Here is a 23,959-nt window from a genome sequence, read left to right on the forward strand (position 1 = left end):
GAGGCCAACCTCACCTGGTTTTACTGGCTAAGACTTCAGACTCCAGGGTCAAGACAGCGTGAGTTGGCCCCCTTGCTCTGCAGTGTGACCTTAGGTGCAAGTTGCTTATCCTCCTTAAGCCTCAGTTTCCTCATGGGTAAATAGGGATGATAGGAATATCTGTCTCATAGAGTTGTCATGCAGGTTAGTTGAGTAATATATGCTGTTCACTGTTGTAACCCTAGAATGGCACAGTGCCTAACACATAGTAGGAATACAGTGTTTGTGAAGAGATGATTTACAAAATCCTAGTCCTGTCCCTAGCACATTTTCAACAACTACGGCAGTGGCGACGATCATGATGGTGATTTCACAGAGAAAATAGAGGCCAGTAGGTGGGAACATCTCAGTTTTCTGGCCCATCTTACCTAAAAACATGTCTGTATTGCATCTGCCTTTACTTCCTTTTTTCCTGCCTCAGTGGAAGAGGGTACCTCATCCTGTCCCGAGTTAATCCTTTCACCTATGTCCTGGGATGCTATTTCTGTCCCATCTGGTACCTCAGTCCACTGATAATGTCTTCCTTCCTTCTGTATCTTCAGCTTCTCCCTCTGTACAAACTCCTTTCCCTCCACACATGAACATTTGATTTCTTTCCTGTAAAAGAAAATGAAATAATCCCCTCAGTTTCCTCTCTCTAATTACTACCTGTTATCATCATCTTTCCTTCCACAGCCAGGCTTATTAGCAGAAGAGCCTGTACTGCTTCTTCTCCTGGCACTCACTGGCTCGGCCTTCTGCCCCCACCACTGCCCTGAAACGGGTCTTCGAAAAGACACTAACTGCTGGATTTACTTAAGCGTGGCAGTCCTTTTCTTTTTTTTTCTTTTTTTTTTTTTGCGGTACGTGGGCCTCTCACTGTTGTGGCCTCTCCTGTTGCGGAGCACAGGCTCCGGACGCGCAGGCTCAGCGGCCATGGCTCACGGGCCCAGCCGCTCCACGGCATGTGGGATCTTCCCGGACCGGGGCACGAACCCGCGTCCCCTGCATCGGCAGGTGGACTCTCAACCACTGCACTACCAGTGGAGCCCCCTTTTCTTTCTTGACCTCTTTGTGGCACATGACATTGTCAGTTATCCTTTCCCCCTTGAAACTCATATGTCTTCCTTAACTTCAGATTCTCCAGATTTTTCTCTCTAAACCTTTGACAGGCTCCCTCTCAGATTCCTCTGGGGGTTGCTTTTCTTTCCCCACCAACCTTAAATGTTGATGTTTTGTAGGACTCCTCTGAAAGAGCTGATATTTATTGGACACAGGTATGTATTATCTGTTTGCATCCTTTTGGCCATCTTATGAAGTAGGTTCTTTTATTCACTTCATCTTAAAGCTGAGGACACTGAGGCTTAGAGGAGATAAGAAGCTTCCTCAGGATCACAGCTGGTTAAGCGATGGAGTAAGGATTTAAACGCAGGCAGTGTGACCCCAGAGCTTACCCTCCCAACGATTATGCCACACTGCACATCCTAAGACCTTCATTATCAATATTTCACATATGGGTCTCCAGAAATAACTAAAAATCTGTCTATCCTAATATACTTCCATCTTATCCACTGGATCTTAAGTGTCTACAGATAACTCAAGGTCAGTATGTCCAGAAGTGACTTCATCACCTTCTTTCTCTTTCCACACTCCTTTCAACCCCCTCTTCATGCTATTATTCTCTATTTCAGTGAATGACACCTAATTTCCAGGGAGTCATCCCTTTTCTTCACTCCCCACATCTAATTGGCTTACCAAGTTGTATTAGATTTACCTCAAGTTCACTCCTTTTGCTTCGGGTTAGTACAGTGGCTAATAGCATTGATGTGGATCAAAACCCAAGTATTTCTTTTTAATAGTGGTTAAAATTGGCAAGTTGCTCTGTGCCAAGTTGTGATAACAAATACCTGCCTTTTAGGAGGCTGTTTAGGAGAGTGTTTAAAAGTACAGAGTTAGCTGTGGGCCCCTTACTGTGTGCTTTAGACAAGGCCAGGCCCTCTTCAGCCTTGCTTTGCTTAATTGTAAAAGGACAATAACAGTAGCTAACTCATATGCTTGGCTTCGTGACTGATGGTGAGCATTTTTTTTAAAAGGTTACCTCTTACTAGCATCGCCCACTGTCATTGCTTTTATGTAGGTTTCATTTTAGTCTGCTTTACTGAGATAACCCCTTGACTGATTCCTCTAATTCCAGTCTTAGCCCCTTCCCATCCATTCTGCATTCTGCTATCTGAGTGATTTTTTTAAAAATAAATTTGATCACATCACTCCCTTGCTTAAAATTCTTTAATGCAGTGATTCTTTTTTTATATATAAATTTATTTATTTATTTATTTATTTATTTATGGCTGTGCTGGGTCTTCGTTTCTGTGTGAGGTCTTTCTCTAGTTGTGGCAAGCGGGGGGCCTCTCTTCATCGCGGTGCGCGGGGCTCTCACTATCGCGGCCTCTCTTGAAGAGCACAGGCTCCAGACGCGCCGGCTCAGTAATTGTGGCTCACCGGCCCAGTTGCTCTGTGGCATGTGGGATCTTCTCAGCCCAGGGCTCGAACCCGTATCCCCTGCATTGGCAGGCAGATTCTCAACCACTGTGCCATCAGGGAAGCCCTGCAGTGATTCTTAATCTGTGTGTGTGTGTGTGTGTGATGGATCCTTTGGGTAATCTGATAAAAACTGTGAACCCTCTCCGCAGGAAAATGCCCTAACATAATAAATTTTGCATGTAGTTTTAGGTGGTTCACAAATTCCTTGATGTCATCCTTGGATGCCTGATTAAAAACCTTTGCTTTCATGGCTTTCCATTACCTTCAGCTTAAGACCAAATTCTGTTACGCAAATGAGAAAACCCAGATAAGCAGAAGGAAGAGAAATGTCTGTCCAGCTACCTGGAGAACCACTTTCTTTCCTCACAGTTTGTGTCTACAATTTAGATATTTTCTATCCTCATCTCTCACTACTTCCCAGCTTGCACTTCCTGCCCCAGCCCAACACAGATACCTGCTATCCTCTCAAAGGGATATGCTGCTTACCACAATATTTTGTTAATTGCCTGTTTATATATTTATCTTTTTTATTTGGCTGAACTTCTTGAGGGTGATGATTATTAACTTTTATATATTTAGAATCTAGAGCCTAATTTAGGGGTCCACACATAGTATTAGGTAAATGTGTGGCTAAATAAATGAATTACAAGATTTATACTCATATATGAAAGAAAAGGAGAAAAGGAGAAAGAACAACAAATTATCCAGGCTCCCAACATCCAAATGCAGCAGCTGTTAACACTTCTGTGTCTGCTGTGACCTTGCATGGATAATGTGTACCTTCCAGAGCTCAGCTCCCTCACAGATGATTAGGGGATGAGAGTCATTGTGCTTTCCCACTTCAGGTAGACATTATGAGTTTAATATATGTAAAATTCCTAATTAAATCCTGTTAAATGATTCAATCTTGAGATTATTAAACATATTAAATTTTCACTGCTTTCGGCTATTTTCTGGACTTGCCTTTACCTGCCCAGTTCTGGCGAATTAGTATATATGTCTCCTTATTCTTTCCTTCCCTAGACTCTTATTTGGGAAGGTTTAAGAAATTCTTCATGTGATTCAACCTTGTATTCTCACGGAACTTAGCATAGTGCCTTGTATGTTTAATGCTTCTTAATACCACTATATAAGTTAATTTGTATTTTTGGAAGAGAAGAGGTGAATAGTTGATATGATACTTTTTGTTGTAGTGTTCTCCTGAGGAACAAACTGAAGATCAGAGAGGACAGTAACTTACTAGACTCTAAACTCTAGATATACGAAAATTAATACACAGTCAGTACCTTCAAGAAGGTGTAAGATTCCAGGGCTGGCCAGTGGCAGAACTGAGACTAGAATCTGGGTCTTTTTCCTCCAAATCTTCAGCAGTACCATGTTGTCTTTCTCTTGGGAAGAACCGGCAAAGGTTAACTGAAGTGGCTGTGACTTTTTTTTTTTTTTAAAGAACTCAAATTCTGATAGAATTTCATGCTGCTTCAGGTTTGTGCATTTTCCCTCCATTTTTGCCACTAAGGCTGTGTGTGTTTATTTCTTATTCTCCTTGAAGGAAAGGGCTCTGAATGACTCACCCCTTATCTCTTCTTTACTTCTCAAAAGGAAGAAGGCAAGTGGTAAATGGGAAAGATGTCAAGTAATAAAACTTAATTCTTGTTTGTAAGGCCGTAATGATTACTTTATTAGTTCTTTCATCTAGCTGTAAGAGGAGATTCATTATTGAAATATCATTGAATAAGCTAACTTAGGTCTTACTTTGCTTTATTTTTAGGATAACCTCTTCAAGCCTCACTGTCTGAAAGTTGGGCTTTTGAATAAAAACATCACATTTAGAAATAGTTGCTAATAGTACTCTTAGTTACTAATTTCCCTTCTCATTCAGCCATTTCTTGACAGCTGCTTTTGCCCCACATTGATTATTTGTCTGGGAGAAAAATCTTCATAATCTCTTGTGTTCAGCAGCTTAAGGGAGATTATGGGCAGAGTCTTTGGATATTTTTTCTCCTTTGCAATTAATTGACTTGACCTCCCTTTGACTTTAGGCAGGCTGTTAAAGCCAGCTTGTTACTTGAAGCAAGATGTTTGATATACTTCCTCCGAGTCATCTTTCCCTTATCACACAGATACTTTTGGACTCTGTTAGCATATTGCCCAAGACAGAATTAGGTTTATAAAGGAACAGATTAAAAGTTTTGTTTTGAAAGTGGTTTTTTATAGTTTAAGACTTCTCTAAGAGCAAGCTCTTGCATGTTTGAGGATTGTCTAGTAAGTTTTGACAGCTGTAAGTAGACGCTTAGAAAGCTCTCACATAGACGATGAAGAAGACAGGTTTTTAGACACAAAGGTCTTCTATGTACATGGAAAGCTAATTGCTATCAATTCTCAGGCAGAAACTAGCAAATAATAACTGAAGGGTAAATGGGTTTCATACTGAAGTGCTAAGTTTCCATTACCTATGCTTGCAGTTCATCTTTTGAAAGGGCTTCGTGATGCAGCTGCTAATTCTGACTTCCCTACTGCTGGAAACAAAGCCAGGGCTGCTCCAGTCAGGCTGTCAGGAGTCCAGAGGGTGGGAAAAGGAGGCAGCCATTTGTAAAGGAGGACTAAGTGCCGCTGCTTACTTTTGAGTCTTGAAAAATAAATTTTTACTTTTCACATTAGCAATTCTTGGTTTTGTATTGTTTGATCTGTTTTAAGGGGAGCGGGAAAAAAACCCATTTATTTCTTTTCCAGCCATGAAGAGGGACCCACCTCTAAAAAACTGAAGACCGAGGGAGATGAAGCCCACTTTAGTATCTCCAGCCTGGCTGAAGGCAGTGTAACCCGTGTAAGCAGAACTTGTCTGGTGTGCTCCCCTCTTTCAGGAAGGTTGGGGCTTGGGGAGATTGCATCAATTTTTGTTAGTCCTTTAGTGTAGCACTTTCCTTGGTCCTTTCAACATATAAGCCATACATGTCCATCCCATACTTTTTCCTTTCTTCCTTTAATTTTTTTTTTTTTTTTTTTTGCGGTACATGGGCCTCTCACTGTTGTGGCCTCTCCCATTGCGGAGCACAGGCTCCGGACGCAAAGGCTCAGCGGCCATGGCTCACGGGCCTAGCCGCTCCGCGGCATGTGGGATCTTCCTGGACCGGGGCACGAACCCGTGTTCCCTGCATCGGCAGGCGGACTCTCAACCACTGCACCACCAGGGAAGCCCTTCCTTTAATTATTGTCAGTGAATTACCTATAGAATTATTTATATTGATATACAGTACATAGAGCACTATATAGTATACAGAGCATGAAACATCACTTTTGTAGAGTTTTTTTGGTAACTGCATTTTGCAGCTTTCTGTTTAGTCACAATGGTAGGATTAGTGGGGGGGTTAGTGATACGAGTCTTAATCTCCAAGTATGTAAGCTTTTTTTTTTTTTTTTTTTTTGCTGTACGCGGGCCTCTCACTGCTGTGGCCTCTCCCCTTGCGGAGCGCAGGCTCCGGACACACAGGCTCCGCGGCCATGGCTCGCGGGCCCAGCCGCTGCGCGGCATGTGGGATCTTCCGGGATAGGGGCACGAACCCGTGTCCCCTGCATCGGCAGGCGGACTCTCAACCACTGCGCCACCAGGGAAGCCCTAAGTATGTAAGCTTTAAGAGTATAACTCTCTTTTTTGTAATATACAACTTCATAACAGGTTTCACTAGTTTAGGATTTCCCCAAACCAGGTATCCTTTGACACTTGAGATCTTCTTTATTTAATGGGATGGTTTCTGGAACTTGAACGTATTGCCTTGTTTTAAGGGGCATTAGTTTGAATCAGTGGATCTTAAAAATTGTCCCTTACTACTAGCCAAATATACTAGGAAAGATAGCTAGCCCTAGGGCATACCTTTTCCCCACCTGAAAAAGTAATGCTCTCAGAACAACTGAATGTCTGAAAAATGATTTGGATTTTATTTCAGTGTCTTGCAGTAAAGGAAAAAATATCATGACCTTATTTATTCTGGGAGCTTTTCTGACTGCTATACCAGAGTGGACTGGAAACTTCAGTACATTTTGTACGAACATTTACCAGCCATTGTAGAATCCTATTGTCTTCTCCCCCTCGAGCTGAACTTAAGCCCTATTAAGGTTGGGATCGGAAGGTAAAAGACATAGGTATGATCAGAAAGTGCCGTATAGTGTGGCAGAGATTTTCATCTTTGAAACTTTCCCACCTAGCACTGATTTGCTTTTACTCTGGGGGACATGTTTAGTTTGAGCATGTTTGAATAGTCTACCCAAACTTCAATGCCAGAGGGTCAGCAGCAGCCCCCAGGAAGGACAGTTCAATGAATTAAGCATCAGGCTGTTATTTCTCGTTATCTTAGTGGAACAAAGATATTCTGAACTGACCCTGCACTGCAGAATCCTCCCGTTCCTAATTGGTTGGGTGTCAGGATGGACAGGCAGTCTGCCACATAAAGCCTTCAAACTGGGCTGCCAGGTGCCTTGGGTGCCTTGGGTCATACTTCTGACCCCTCTGGAAAGAAGTCAGTTTGCATGAGGAGAGGTGAGTGAAAATATGGACAGAGGACAGCCCTTTGACCACAGGAATCCACTAGCTTTTAACAGATCCATAGAAATGAAAATGAACAGAAAAGGGCCTTCACTTTGTCTTTGCCTCTACTTTATGAGAACACACTTATTATGTTAAGCTGTCTTGTCTTGCCTGGGTGCTGCCATAAAGAGAAGTGAGCTGCAGTTTCATTGTCTGTGGGTGTGTTTTAGGTTGGAAGTGTGAATCCTGCTGAAAACTTCCGTGTTCTAGTGAGGCAGAAGAAGACCAGCTTTGAGGAAGGTAAGAGATGTGCCGTAGGCATTGCAGTTAAGGAAACGTGGTTAATTAGGTTAACTGATTTAAGTCTAGACTAAGAAGTGTCACCTTTGGTCATAATGCGTTATATAGCAGTTTTCTTTCCTGGTGGATCTTTGTGACTGTCCCTTGTTAGTAAGCTCACCAAGGTAACGTTATGAGCACAGGAGGGTAAACTCAGCACAGGTCTGCTAAACAGAGACGAGCTAATTTGTAGGTCTCCCTCTTAAGAAAACTGTGGGCCAGAATCTTACTGCTTCCCTTAAATTTGATCCTTCTGAAATTGACCCTGTCCTCACATTTTTCTTTTCAGATATAACCTAGAATTCATTTAGGCTTGAGCTGATGTTAAAACACCTTTGAGGGATGGATAGAGGGTCTCAGACTGACATTCATTCACTTGATCGCATTCAGGTTCCTGTTCATTCACCTTTAATGAATGGCAGCTGGCAACTGTCATCCTGCAGGTTTGTGTCTATAACAGTATTGCATTCATTATTGCTCCCCAGGGTCAGGACTGCGAGCTGCCTTCTCTGAGTGTTTACGTTCATGTGTGCACAGCACCTTCTCTTCCAACTTCTTGGCATTTGGGGGGAAATGAGTCTTAAATGCCTAGAAACGCTACAGCTTTTTAATCATCTATAGTACCTAGCGTATGTCTAAGGGCCTTACTACTTAGAGTGTGACAATCCTAGCAAGATGCCTAGACTTCCTGTGCTGTTGCCCAAAGGCAGTTATAACCAGCTGAGAGCATATAATCTGCCAGGCCAAATCTTGTTGGTGGGAACACAGAGGCCAAGCCCATGAGAATTCCCTGAGGAAGACCAGCTCCATCCTCATGGTAATCTGCATTCTTTTAGGTGGGGTGTGTACGTTTTGTGTTCTGAGAATGGGGAAGAGCTTTTTGCCCTCTTAAAGACTGACGTATAGAAGAAAACCTTGAGTTTTAACATAAAACAAAGCTACATCTAAATAGAAGGAGGAAATCTAAAATTAAAGTGACAGCTTCCAGAAGGATTGGGGGAGACAGTACTTCAGAATTTCTCTCCTTCAAATACTGGGTTAACCAAAGGAGGCTTTCACAGCATTGTACCTGTGTTGTCTCAGGCTACATATTGTGACTGTGTGTTTGGAAGGGGGCAGAAACACAGCTGTGACAAGTCAACAAACTCGGTCATCTATCATGGTTGTTGTGTTTTTGAAGACAGATTGAGGCCTTCTTACCTTTTGATGATATGTTATGGATTACATCAGCCAAAGTCAAAGGTCGTCCCTTTGGAAGTAATTGGTCTTCCTGGTTGGTGTAGGTGTGATCTCTTCAGGGACTAAATCTAGCATCATCACCATTATAAAGGCAGCCTACTAGTTAGTTCAGGTCATTGTGCTGGCACTTACTCTTTGTCTCAGTTATTCCACATAGCAATCCTACAGAGTCACGTGAGCAAGTGGAGAAAATATTAGAGCTTCAACAGCTGGTGTCAGAATTTTCTGAAAAAGAAAATTATGTTAACTGGGAAAATACTTTAAGTCTTTGGGGTAGAGACTGAGTCTCTGTCCCCAGGCTTGGTTGTTGGCCAGCGCTGGGGTTCAGAGGAGGGGAAGCTGCTAGCACCGTAGAAGTGGAAAAACTGGAGCTAGTTCAGGAGAGAAGGGGATGAGGAGAACAGGTAAGAGGGAGGGGAAATGAATGAATTTATGTAAGGGCACAGCGTTCTGCAGTACAGTCCCAACTCATGACTGCAGATACTCGGTGTCAGTAAAACTCTGGAATGCTTGGCTTCAGTGCTCCATCTGGGGAAACTGGTGAGGAGGCAGTTTTGGGTCTGAAAGTCCTTCAGGCAGAGCAGAGAAAGCTCCTAAGAGCACCAGAGGCCAGAGTCTAAAGAGGTCATGAGAGAGTAAATTCCTGAGAATTTGCTTACATCGTAGGAAAACAGTGTTTCTCCTAGACTAATTGGGGATTTAAAGCAGTCTTGTGAAAATAACAAGGGCAAGTGGCCCCTCGATGGCATATAGATTATAATAGGTATTATTATTATTATTATTCCCATTTTACAGGTGGAAAAACTGTAAAACTGGAAGAAATGAACTTCCCCTCCAAATCACACAGGGATTCAAATCCATGTCTCCTTCAAATACTGGATTTTTCTACCTAGCAGTACTATTTGTCCTGATTCCTAATGCCTTCCTTTCCTACACGCTTCTTTGTTTAAACATTATAAGGTCAAGCATCTCAAACCTTGTGCCCATAGATAGGATTTTTGATGAGTAGACGGTTCTTTTCTGTTGAATATGACTGAGTGCTGGCACGTTGTAGTGCTGTGATGGTGGATGTCCCTCTGTACCTCCATCTGGGACTTATCAGTCAGAGATCACCAGTGACCTCACCAAAGCAGACTTTTCTGAAGAGCTGCAAGAAAATGGGACTGCCCACTTGTTAGCAACTAGTTCTGTTTCATGGTCCTAAATTGGCTTCCCTTTTTTGCTTCAAGCTCCAGAAATTTTCTTTCTTCATTACTTTTCTACCTTTGTTCTTCTGCTTGGATATCTCTTTGCTAAGCTCTTTGTGAGCCAGGACTCACCTTGCAAGCCCAAAGTACCCCTCCAAACTTAAAGCTGCCTCCCTGGTATTGGTCTTCTAGAGGCAGAAGCCCTTCTCTTCTCTCCAGTGTATCTGTTTTTTAAATTCAGTTGCCAAAAGCATGATTAATAGTAGATAGTTTTACCCTTAGTTAGAACTTGGCCCTTTCACCTATTGTTACAAACTAAAGTATGGGTGTAATTCCTTTTCACCTGTACTAGTAGCAGAGTCATACTGAGAGTATTGTGACCCTATCCCCTTGACATCAGCAGTAGGCAGCTACACATTTTCTTACCTAGTTTTTGATGTGAGGGATATTTCTTGTCCTACGATTATTGGCATAGAGTAGATAACGCTGAACCCCAGGAACGCGTTCTTTTTGGCTGTTGGTGCTTCTGTAAAATGTCTTTGATTGTCAGGTGCTCTTCTTTTTCTGGTCCCTTTCCTTCTTCCTCACTACCCACCTACTCTTCTATTACTACAGTTTTAAAATAGAAAATTCTTGACCACAGCTGTATATATAATAATCATCGCTCAATTGTGAAAGTGGGGTTGTTTCCCTCACATAGTATTCGTAAGCACATCAGCACCATCATCTGTGGTGTCTGTTGTGTGTAGTTGTGGATTATTGGAGAACCTGAGTCCACAGAGTTCTGAGAGACGCCTCAGCAGTGACAGGGTGGCAGAGCTCTGTTCCACCAAACTGAATTCACAGGAGCCTGATTGGTTGAAAAACCAACCTGTCAAGAAAAGGCATCCTAAGTAGAAGTGGTATGGACTCCTATTTGGGGTCTGTTATTTAACATTAGATTAATGTGCGGTGAGTGTAATGTGCACACATCCATTTGATAGATGAGGATCACTTTATTCTGTGGCTACTGAGATATTTCATTTTTCTCACATCTCTTTCCTCTCTCTCACTTCGTTTGGATCACATCTCATCCTCAAGTCTGCTGCCTTTCTTCTCTAAGCTATCTTATTCTCATACCTCAAACAACATCCTTTCAATTTTAAAGGACATTTCTTAAAATTCACTTCTGCAAGATCTCCCAAAATTAGGCAGAATGTTATTACCACAATTAGTAATAAAATTATATTATTCAGCAAAGTCAAATAGATAATTTTTTCAACTCTGTGGGTAGAGTACTATCCCCTTTGTACAGCAGTTTACTTACACACGTTATGTGATTTTCTGCCCTGAATCAAGCCTAACCTGTGGATTCTCAAGAGTTGGGATCTAGGAGAAATTTCCTGTGTGTGTGTGTGTGTTATGTATTTTCTTTTTTTAATGGTGTATTAATCTTAGGTATGGATTATGTAACCTATCATAGCTCTCTCCAGATAAACATAAGAAGATAAAAATATGGCCTTTATTATTTTGCACAGAGCTGATAAATTTAAGAAAAATAACCTCCATTAAATACCTTGAACGTCTTGAAAGAAAGGTACTAAATACAAACAGAACTAAAATTTTAAGTATCTTTAGCTGTATAAAAGTTTTGTTTTGTTTTTTAACAGTCTGACATACTTTCTTAGTCCTTTCCCCAAATAGCAGTGATCCATCTAATCACAAGAGAGAAAATACATGATTACATATTCTAGAGGTTTAGTCTATACTTTCATACTTTTTATTAAATATCTTACTTGTTCTTCACTGGCTTTTTTTTTGACTTGTCTAGTTTTAAATTGTTAAACTCCAGAACTTGATGATCCAGGCTTATTTTACACCTCACTTATCAATGACAAGTAGAGTCTCATTTGAAAACAAAAATCAGCTTATTTGGAATTGTAAAGGATACCTACTAAAAGGGTATGTTATTATTTGACATGGCAATTGTGTATCAGTGACCCTTAGGGTCTTGTTCATCTTCCATGTGGCATGGATTGAGGCCCAGAATAGTTGAGATGACTTTCCACGGATTATTGCAAATACACGGATCAGAGTCCAGAGAGCCAATTCTTGGCCTCCTGTGGCTTAAACATCTTCATTGGTTGCTTACATTTCATTAGACAGCACAGCACTGCTCTGAAGTTTACATTTTAATATAATAAATCTCATTAACCAAATAATTAAAATCATTGAAATGAAGACAAAAAAAAAATAAGAAAGACATGGCATAGAAATCAAAGACCGTCATATACACACAACCACTTTATAAGTAAGTGTTTTCAGTTTTCACAATTCTCCCTAAAAGGCGTCTGTCCATTCTCACTCAGCTTCTAGCATCTTTTCAAATTCCTGTCAATCTGTAGATCAGAATATCTCTAATTACGGAGTATGGCTCTTGTAAAATGTAGCCTGGCTATCTGTTAAAAAAAGAGAGCGTACAAATCCTGTTTGCTATAGGTAAGCTCTCAGTGAGCACCAAGATTTCTTCCTGAGAGCATTAAAGGACGTCTGGTATGTGATACACAACAGCATTTTCATTCTCCCAGTGTTTTGTTTTCTCATGCCAGGTGGTAAAGTTGCTTGCCTTAAACCTGCTGAGTACTTTTTTCCCTTTTTATGTTAAAAATAGAATATTTTTCCCTCTGGCTGAAAATTTGGAACTCATATGAATGCTTTCCCTGTGTCAGAACAGCTAGAAGAACAGAGTCCATTCAAGCCTGCATTTAACGTAGTGACCCACTGGCTTGCTTTGATGACCTGTGCCAGCTGCTGGAAACACGGAATTAATGATGGGTGCTTTGGAGAAAAGGTGTGTTATCCACCTTGCTGTTGGAGTTCACCCTTGCAGGAACTGCTAATGAGAATGATTTGTGAAGCAAAGAGCTGTTGAAGTACTTACTCAACGGCAATTTGGTTTTTTCTTTATTGCCTATAAATTCATGGTGCATGGTAGATCACTGTCATGCAGGGCATTGCACTTGGTTCTCCTTGAATTGGAGAATTGTCTTCACGATTGTTTCTTAAGCCCAGCTGGTTGATAAAGGAAACTGATTTCAGGTTGTGCTGATGTGCAAACTGCTTTCATCAATGACTTAAAGTGACTGCTTGTGGCAAACAGCAGAAGCTCTTAACCAATTAAGATGTTTAGGAAAGGATGTTAGGCTTTTGTTAAAATAGTAACTAATGGGCTGAAATGTGTTAAGAGGAACCTAGAAACAGCTTGGAGTCCCATTTAAAGGCAATAAAAGTATTTTGGTCCCCTCTCCCTTTCAAATTATAAGCACAGGGCAAAAAGTATGCTTACACAGAAAGAAGTGGCAAGTATAATTTGGTATACTTAGTCCTGTCTGTTTCCATATCTACATAAAATTTTTTAAATGGCATACTAGTTTCTTTGGTCAGAAAAGGGAGAGAAGTTTGGTTCAGATATAGAACACAGTTTCAGCAGGGCTTGAGAATATTACCAGTGTAGATGTCCTTGGACATAAATTAACTTTTTTTTTTTTTTGCAGTTCCTTATGGACAGTTGCAGAAAAATCTTTAGTTAATAGTTATGATTAAAGACCCTGCTGTGGATTGAATTGTGTTCCCCCCAAAATTCATATATTAAAGCCCTGACTCCTCATGCGATGGTATTTTGAGATGGGGCCTTTGGGAGGTCATTAGGCTTAGATGAGGTCATGAGGGTGGAGCCCTCATGATGCGATTAGTGCCCTTATAAAAAGAGACACCAGAGTTTGCACTCTTCTCTTTCTCGCTTTTTTTTCTCTGTGATGTGAAGGTGACTGTCTGCAAGCCAGGAAGAGAGCCCTCACCCAAACCTGACCATGCTGGCACCGGCTTCCAAACTGTGACAAAATAAATTTCTGTTGTTGAAGGCAGCTAGCCCATGATATTTTGTTATGTCAGCCTGAGCTAATACAGGCTCATTTTCTTTTCCTTTGTCAGATTAAACTGCTGAAATCCTGTATTTTATCTCTTTATGTCTTTTAGTGGTAATGAGATGCAACTGTAATACTCAAGTTAGTCACTGTATTTCATTGGTAGGCCATTGGAGTCAGGAGCCATTATATGAGAACTATCTAACTATAATTCTCTTGCCCTTGGACTCTAGTAGTGTTTCCTTGGGACATTGAAGATAAGATTTACTGTCTGAGCTTTTCAGCAGTTATTCTGTAAAAGAAACATCTAGTGTCTCCTCTCTCTCTGTGGTAAATCTCCACAAATCTCTCGCTTGAATTGCACTTATTTATTGCCAGTTTTTAAATAGTTCATTGAAGTATAATTTTCTACTATAAAGTGTACTCATTCTAAGTGCAATTTACTGATCCTTTATCAATGGAAAAGGTTATACAGTCATCACCACACCCCAGTTAAAGAACTTTTCCTTCAACTCCAGAAAGTTCCCTGTTGTAGTGTGTAGTCAGTTCTTTTTTTCCCCACCACCACCTCAAGCAACTATTTTCTGTCTCTATAGCTTTGTCTCTTCTGGAAATTTTACGTAAATGGAATCACTCAATATGCAATGTTTCACATCTGACTTCTTTTACTTAGCATAAGGTTTTTGAAGTTTGTCTATGTTGTAGCATGTATCAATAATTGAGTTCTTTTTGAGCTGAATAATATTCCATTTTAATGAATATGCCACAGTTTGTTTATCCACTTGCCAATTAATGGATATTTGGATTGTTTCCAGTTTTTAGCTATTACAAATAATGCTGCTATGGACATTTGCATACAAGTCTTTGTATGTTTTCAGTTTTCTTGGGTGGGAGTGGAATTGCTGAACCATATGGGAAGTTTATGTTTAACTTTTTAAGAAATAGCCAAACTCTTTTCACAAGTGGCGTACCATTTTATATTTCCACTGGCAGTGAATGAGGGTTCCACTTTCTCCACATCCTTGATAACACTGTATTGTCAGTCTTTTCAGTTATAGCTATTTTAGTGTGAATGTGTCAGTGTATCATGGTGGTTTTAGTTTGCAGTTTCTTAAAGACTGCTAATGATACCAGTTTCATGTGCTTATTAGCCATTCATATATCTTCTATCTTGTTTATCATTTTTTTATTCTTCTATGGGCTGTCATATTGTTGTCATCTATAAGAAATCTCTGCCTAGCCCAAGTCACAAAGATTTTCTCCTGTGTTTTCTTTTGAAAGTTTTAGGCCTATAATTCATTTTGAGTTGATTTTTGTAAATGAGTATTTAGTAAGTGTGTAGGTTCATTGTTTTTCAGGGGGATAACTAATTGTCCCAGCACCGTTTGTTGAAAAGACTGTCCTTTTCCCATCGAATTGCCTTGGCACCTTGTTGAAAATTATTTGACCATAAGTGTAAGAGTTTATTTCTGTAGTCTTCAATTTAATTACATTGATCTATGCCTGTCCTTCACTAATACATTGCCTTCGTTTACTTTAGCTCTATAGTAAGTTTTGAAATACTGTATCATAAGTCTTCCAATTTGTTCTTTTCTAAAATTGTTTTGGATAATCTAGGTCCTTCACATTTCCATATAAATTTTAGGATCAGCTTTTCGATTTTCAGGGATTTTGATAGGGATTGGCATTGAGTATATAAAATAATTAAGGAAGAATCTCCATCTTAACAATATTGAATTTCCTAATCCATGAACATGGATTCTTTTTCCATTTATTTAAATCTTGTTTACTTTCTCTCCATAATGTTTTATAGATTTTAGTGTACAAGACCTGCACTTCTTTTGTTAAATTTTTGCCAAGTGTTTTTTAATTTTTAATGCAATTGTGAATGAAATTTTTAAAAATTTATTTTTGGACTGTCTTGCTAGTATATAGAAATATTGATTTTCATATATTGGCCTTATATCCTGCAGCCTTGTTAAACTTGTTTATTAGTTCTAGTTGTTCTTATATACTCCTTAGGATTTTCTACTTACAGGATCATATTATCTGCAAATAAAGGCAGTTTTACTTCTTTCTTTCTAACTTGTATGCTTTTCTTTTTTTTCTTTTTTTTTTTTTTTATTTTACTGGCTGGAACATCCAGTACAGTGTTGGCTTTCAGACTTTCACCATTAGTATGATGTTAGTTCTGAGTTTTCTCCAATTCCCTTTATCATCTTGAAGAAGTTTTCCTCCATTCCTATGTGATTGAGAGTTTTTATTGTGAATGCATGTTGAGTTTTGTCAGATGCACGTTCTACATCTATTGAGATGATTATGTGGGTTTTATTCTTCTATTTATATGGTATACTGTATTCATTGGTTTTCAGTTGTTAAACCAGCCTTGCATTACAGGGATAAATTCCAGTCAGTCATGGTAAATAATCCTTTTTGAATGTTTCTGAATTCATTTTGCTAATATTTTGGTAGGATTTTTCTGTGTATATTCATGAGGGATACTTTTCTGTAGTTTTCTTGTGATATCTTTGTCTGACTTTGGTATCAGGGGAATACAGGCCTCATAGGATGAGTTGAGAAGTATTCTTTCCTCCTCTTCAGAATTGGTATGATGTCTTCTTTAAACATTTGGTAGAATTTGCCAGTGAAGCCTTCTGAACCTGGTTTCTTTGTGGGAAGCTTTTTAAAACTAATTCAGTCATTTTACTTATGATAGAGTTAGTCAGATTTTCTATTTCTTCTTGAGTCATTGGTGGTAATTTGTGTCTTTATATGAATTTGTCCATTTCATCTAAGTTGTCTAATTTGTTGGCATAACATTGTTCATATTATTTTTCCCTTACAATATTTTTAAGTTCTGTGGTTTATAGTTATATGCCTTCTTTATTCCTGATTTTGGTAATTTGTATCTTCTGGTTTTCTTGGTCAGTCTAAGTAAAGGTTTATGGGCTTTGTTTCTCTTTTAATAGAAGATCCTAACTTTTAGTTTTATTGATTTTCCTCCATTATATTTTTTAAAAATTCCATTGATTTCTGCTCTGATCTTGATTATTCCCTTCCTTTTGCTTGCTTCGGATTTGGTAATTTGCTTTTTTTCTAGTTTCTTATGGTGGAAGTTTAGATTACTGATTTGAAACTTCTTTTCTAACATAGGTATTTAAATCTATACATTTTCGTCTAGCCAGTTCTTTAGTTGCACACTATGAATTGTGATAACGTGTTTTCATTTTCACTCAATTAGAAATGCTTTCTAATTTCTTTTGTGATTACTTTGACCTTTGGATCATTTAGAACTGTGCTGGATTATTTAAGACTGTGTTGTTTAATTTCCAAATACTAGGAAATTCCCAAATTTATTTCTGTTGTTGATTTTTAATTTAATTCTGTTGTAACTGGAGAACATATTTTGAATGGCTTCAGTCCTTTTAAATTTACTGAGACTTGTTTTATAGCTTAGCATATAGTCTGTTCTGACAAATGTTTCATATGCCCTTTATTTTATTTATTTATTTTTTTGCAGTACGTGGGCCTCTCACTGTTGTGGCTTCTCCCGTTGCGGAGCACCGGCTCTGGAAGCGCAGGCTCAGCGGCCATGGCTCACGGGCCCAGCTGCTCCACGGCATGTGGGATCTTCCCAGACTGGGGCACGAACCCGTGTCTCCTGCATCGGCAGGCAGACTCTCAACCACTGCGCCACCAGGGAAGCCCCATATGCCCTTTAAAAGAATATGTATTCTGGGCTTCCCTGGTGGCGCAGTGCTTGAGAGTCCGCCTGCCGATGCAGGGGACACGGGTTCGTGCCCCGGCCCGGGAGGATCCCACATGCCATGGAGCGGCTGGGCCCGTGAGCCATGGCCGCCGAGCCTGCGTGTCCGGAGCCTGTGCTCCGCAACGGGAGAGGCCACAACAGTGAGAGGCCCACGTACCTCAAAAAAAAAAAAAAAAAGAATATGTATTCTATTGTTGCTAGGTTGAGGGTTCTGTAAATGTCAGTTTGGCCAGTTTGGATGATAGTTTTTTCAAATCTATATCTTTGTTGATTTTATGTCTAGTTTTCTCTATGATGTTTTGAGTATTGAAGGTTATTCACCTTGAGACCTTGTGGGCTATTAACACCTTTATAATTTTTGCCTCACCTAGCTAAACAAATATCTAGAAACCCAAGTGAATTTCTAGAGTACTAATAAAGAAAACATTGTCAGTTCAAGTAATAGAGTGTATTTTAAATAAAGGTCTTCAGGTATTGGAGTTTAAAAAAAAAACTTAGTTGTATGTATCACAGGATTATGTTTGTGATTCAGAATCCTCTGCTTCATGGGAGAAATTCATTTGCATTAGTAAATGACAAGCTTACTCAGTACAGGAAAAACTGTGGAGATTTCAGGAACTTGTTAGCAAGTCTTAGTTCAGTGTTTAAAGATTGGGAACATTCATAGGTTCATTGCTCCCTCCTTTCATTTGTTTTTTCTTCGGTGCTCTTTTTCCCAAGCATGGGTGTATTTTGTTTGATTCATTATTTGCCTCATACATAAGTTTGGATTATCCCCATTATCTCATAATTGTCCCATTTCTAATTACTCTTAGATGGACTATAATGAAGCCAGCAGGACTTATACATTGGAATTTTAAATGTATAGAATTACAGGGAAGGTTGAATCTACAAACTAATGATAAAATTTGCCTGCCACAAATCGAGTTCATATTGGTAGACTATCCTGAGGATGGTGGGTGAAATTAAATTATTTCTAAGGTCCTTTTTCGTACTCTCCTTTAAGTATATGATTAATAAACAGAAGGAAGTAGGTGGTAGAGAAAGAATAAAACAAAAAAGAAATAAAAGGATCAATGAAATAGAAGGGTCCTGAGTAACTGCCATCTGTAAATGTCAACCCATGAAAAATGTCTTTCCATTTAGAACTCACTAAAAATACAAACAATTGTTTATTGTTAACTTATGTAATAGTCTCTTATATGTTTCAAGATGACTTAATTGCTTCTTCGGCTTCTCATTAAAAAATAAATACATGCTCATTGGAAAAAAGTCAAATAGTAATTCAGTAGTACATAAAAAGGGGAACTCTCTTCATTCATTGTCCCCCTCTCTTCCAGACCCTCCTTATATCCACATCCTTTGTCTTGCTTTCTCTCACTTCATAGGAATAACCCTGTTAATCCCTATTAATGTTCTATATCATAGTCAAGATGGTTAATTGTTTTAGTGTACAGTAAATTGAGGTTATAGCCACAGGCAGTACATTTTAGAGAACCTCCCATTCCTCATGGGATCAAGCATCTTGACCTAAGAGGGAAAAAAAGAGCTTACAACAAGATGGGATGGGGCTAATTCATACTTAGTAAGTGACAACCACAAAGATGCCTGCATATATAATCATGATAATGTGGAAATGATATCTTATCCACACATACCTGCATACATCTTACATAGCCCATTACTCTTTGTTTATGTATTTTCCCTTTCCATAGAGCTTTATTTTAACCATTTATATCGCTATAAAATTAAGGTAAAAGGTGGTGATCAGAATTCTAGACTGTCCATTCCCCCAGTGATAACCAGTACTGAATACACAGTGTGTGGGTTTAAATTGAAGGAACACAAAAAGACATCTTCATGTCTTTTAGACATGAAACTTTTAGAGGAGTAACTCAGTGAGGCCTTGATCATTTATTCATCCATTCAGCAAATGGTTATTGAATGCCTATTATGTGCTAGTCATTGTGGCAAGATAGAGACAATAAACAAATAAAATCTATGTTCTAGGGCTGCTGTAACCAAACAAACTGGCTAGCTTAAAACAACAAAAGTTTATTTTCTCTCAGTTCTGGAGGTTAGAAGCCCAGAATGAAGGTGTTAACAGGGTTGGTTCTATCTAAGGACTTTTGAAGGAGAATCCATTCCATGGCCCTCTCCTAGCTTGTGGTGACAGCTGGCAATCCTTGGTGTTCCTTGGCTTGTAGATGCATCACTCTAGTCTCTGCCTCATCTTCAGTTGGAGTTCTGTGTGACTGTGTCCAAATTGACCTCTTCTTATATGGACATCAGTTATATTGGATTAGCTCCCCCCGTTTATGAACTCATCTTAAATTGATTACATCTGTAAGGACCCTATTTCCAAATAAGGTCACATTCTGAGGCTCTGGAAAGAACTTGAATTTGCGGGGGAACACTGTTCAACTCATGACAGCACTATAGAGAAAACTTAAAACAGGATAGTGGGATGGTGAATGCTGGGGTTGTGAGGGGCTTGTGATTTTATGTAGAGGATCAAGGACGGCTTGTTGCTTGGTTATCATTTGAACAGAGAATCGAGGAAAGTGGAAGATAGAGCCTGGTGGGTATCTCTGGGGAAAGCTTTGCAGACAAGAGGGAGCATTGCCCAGGAGCATCAGGGAAACCAGTGTGTTTGGAGGAAAGAAGCGGAGGTGAGAGAGATCGGAGAGGTATCTGGGGCACATATCACATAGGGCCTCCTAGACCTTCTGCTTTTACTCTGAGTGAAATGGAAAACCACTAAAGTAGAGGATGATCTGATTTAAAAGGCACTCTGGCTGCCGTGATGAGAATGGGCAAGGTTGAAGTAGGCAGATGAGTTAGAAGGCTACTGCAGTGATCCAAGTGAGAGAGGTAGTGAAGGAGGTAGCGAGAAGAGGTCAGACTCTCGATATGTGTTGAAAGTAGACTTGGCAGGTTTTGCTGGCAGTCTGGAAACAGGATGTGAGAGAAGGAAACAAGTCAAGGGTGACTGTTAAGTTTTTGGGCCTGAGCAACTGGAAGGAATTGGCATTTACTGAGAAGGGAAAGACATACTAAGTTGGTTATATAGGTCTTGACTTCAGGGAAAAGTCCTGGGTTATCAATATAAATCTGGGAGAAGTCATAGAGATGGTCTATAAAGACATGAGAATGGGCGAGATCCTTAAGTGGGGGAGAGGTGTGGGATCTAGGGCACAGGTGGAAGGGGTAACTTAGATAGATGCACACACAGATAGTTCATCCAAGCCAATAGGAAGGATGCAGAATATGGGTATAGAAGCAGGTGGGTTGACCAGTTTGAGGAAGAATTCATGGAAGAGGCTGGCATGACCTGAGCCATAAAAGGCTGGATAGGAAAGGGCCCAGAGAAAGGTATCCCAAAGTGATGGGGTGTCCTAGTGCTCTGAGTGCTAACAGGACTTTCTCCAGAAATAAGGGGGTTTTGTTACTGCTGTTATTTTGTCTCTTGAGTTTACTGTTGATGAGCATTTCTGACCACTTTGTACCATTTCTAAGTTTCTTCTAATTTCTGATCACTTTCTAATCCAGTTGTTTCATATCTGTCTTTTTCTTTCCATCCTAAAAAACACTAATTGAGGCTTTCATTATTTTACCATTGGACAGTTATAGCATCCTTTGTTAATTACCCTCAAAGTTCTTCTTGTTCAACTCATCTCGTATGTTAGTACAGATTTTAGCTTCTTATAGCACAGATCTGATTATGGGTCAGCCCTTCTTAGTCACTCTCTGTTTCTTTGAAATTAGTCCCCCAGCCAAGACTTTCCACAACTTTGTCCCATCCCACCATTCTAGACCCATATTTCTACAGGTCCCCTCTGTGCACCCTGTACTCAAACCAAACTGTACTCCTGCTGATACTCTTGGCTTTCTGGCTCTTCTGTATGTTTGCTCGTGATATTTCTTCCACAAAGAATGTCCATTCTTTTTTCTCACCCCCAAATTTCCCCTAAAGAGATTCTTGAGGTTTAAGAGCCAGTGTATGCTGGGTTACTAATGCCCAGTAGTAGTTTTATTGTAATACGATTCATTATCAAAGATGCTGCTGCTGGTCTGCCATCAGTGGGACAAATAAAACCTCTATTTATTTTTATGCTTTCTGAGTACTGCCGGCTAGTAGTAATTTTTTTGTTTCCATCACTGTGTTTAAAAATAACGATTTGAATTTTTGAATTAGAGCAGAACTAATCCTCAGGTTCTCTGTATTGATTTATAAATCTTAGCCTCATCGAAGAAGAAGTAGAGAAAAATAACATCTCTGTATTTTGAGCTCTAGAATATTATACAACTTTCTTCACAAAATCAGAAAAAGATAAAAAAAAATGAGGGGTCCTTAAGGAAAGATACAATATAAACACAGTACATCATTATTTACCAATTTTTAAGAAGATTTACTACATGGAATATGGTTTGAAAATTTCTGGTACTTGATATTTCCATTTAAGAATGAGTCAAATTCTTGAGGCGTTGTAAAACACGGCGCTGCCTCCCCTCCTCCGTCATCCACAAAAGCACATTCAACTGGTGGCCGCCTGCTTCTCTCCTTGCTGAGCAGTCTGACTCGTCACTCACTGCATCTCTTCAGCTGATCCATGAATTTCAATTCCATTCAATTACCAACTTTTAATTGGATCCCATTGCCAGATTGGTCTGTTCCAGAGCATTTTCTCTTGGCTGCAGTGTTTCTATGGCTACTTGGTTCCTTCTGCCAACTTCCTGTATTAGTTTGATGACAACCACTCAGGTATGAAGCTAGACAGATACTATAAAGTTACTACAGCACTATTAGTACAGTATTACTACAGTCCTACTGTCATCTTGCGTTCTGCCTCCCTCCTACCACTCATTTGGAATGGGATCAAGTCTAGACGGTGTTCTGAATTCTTCTGTATCACTTTAGTATTTAGTAAATTATCATATTTTAGTATGCTTCACCAAGTTTTAGAATTTGTTTTAGGACCTTAGAAAACTATGGAAAAATAAAAAAAGAAAATCTTGGAGATGCTCTTTCTCTGCCCTCTCCACTCCCTACTCCCAACCTCAACGCATACTGCCAAGCATATAGCATGTGTACATTACATAAATGAGCTAAAAAAATCACTTCGTCATTTGATGAAAAGAACTTCCTTTAGTTTCTTTCTTATGTTAACATCATGTCCCAGTTTTGCACTACTTTAAGTGCACTCCTTTCTGGAAATGGAGGAATTAGTTAAACTAAAGAGTGGATGTTCCTTGTTCTTTAGGTAACTGCTATATGCCCTGTAAATATGAACTAATAACCTTCAGGTTTTATGGGACATGTTTAGTGGGTCTTTAATAGTTAAATTGAGTGTTTTTAGTAAAAAAATTAAAAGACCATAGAATGCCATGAAACCCACCCATTGGCCAGCAAACTTAAAAATTTCCAGCTGACTTGGGAACAGGTCTGGTCTTACACCCAGTTATTTAAGTTGCGAAATATTATTCATCCAGAATGGAAAAGACTTGTCATAATGTTCCCTACATAAACTCGTCTTGAAGCCAGTGGGCTGAACCAGATGCCATTTTTTTAGTTTCTCATTAGCTTACACTATCACCTTTTTTCTAGAGTGAGCTAAGACCAAGAGACCTTCAAAATCTTTCTTCCTGTGGCTACACAGTAGGACTCCAAAAATAAAACAAGAAAGATCTCATAGTCTGCAGGATTGGAGTCTAACAGTAAAGGTTTTGCATTTACTGTGCTCCTGTGCCTGGGGTTTTAATTTAACACATCAATGAAAAGTTAGCATTTAAAAAGGGGGGAAAACACCCAGCAGGACTTACTTTTATTAGTGCAATTTGTAAGAAATGACTGCATTTAATGAGAAAATTGTTAAGCATGGAAAAAATGGGCTGTGACTAAACTTATGGAGCTTAAACGTTGAGGTTTTAATTGAGTTTTTTAGTTATTGCTAAGAAAAATAATAACAATAATAAAAACAACCAGGGCTGTATCTGTACTGTTGAAGTGGTCAGTGCTTTATATACCTTTGTACAATTTCCTGTGCTACTGATCATGCATAATATTACTGCTGTGGTATTCTCTGTCGTATCTACTGACTTTGTCTGTTCTTAAAAGAGGGGCAGGCGACTTCTTCTGCCTGTTAGATGAGGAAGTCCGGGGCAAAGAATCTAGCACAACAGTTTCTAAAAGGGGGAAGGCTGGGGCAGAGGCAAAGTGCAGGACAGAGCTGTGTCTACCCCCCAGGCCACCTGCTTAAAAATAAGACAACAGTTAAATGTCACTTTCAGGTTCATAAAGCTTATACTTTTTCCCTAGTTCTCAGTTTCTTTTGTTGCCACCAGTGATTTATTTTTCCCCAGTAAGCAGATTTTATTAAAGACTGTAAGACTAAAAACGGGAATAACACCAGACCAAGGAGCACAGACATTCAGGACAAATTCT

At 39.5% G+C, this 23,959-nt stretch overlaps 1 protein-coding gene across 2 annotated transcripts in view; it reads left to right on the forward strand.

The window, feature by feature from the left end:
* Positions 1–23,959, forward strand: part of XRCC5 (X-ray repair cross complementing 5) — a 97,368-nt gene that overhangs the window by 47,471 nt on the left and 25,938 nt on the right. For both annotated transcript variants that reach the window (XM_081243093.1, XM_081243092.1), the window contains exons 15-16: positions 5,290–5,383; positions 7,309–7,378. In XM_081243093.1, coding sequence (XP_081099219.1) covers positions 5,290–5,383; positions 7,309–7,378 — 164 coding nt within the window. The remainder of the gene's footprint in view (positions 1–5,289; positions 5,384–7,308; positions 7,379–23,959) is intronic.

The sequence above is a fragment of the Mesoplodon bidens genome, assembly GCF_964165515.1.
Source record: "Mesoplodon bidens genome assembly, chromosome: 8".
Taxonomy (NCBI): Eukaryota; Metazoa; Chordata; class Mammalia; order Artiodactyla; family Ziphiidae; genus Mesoplodon; species Mesoplodon bidens.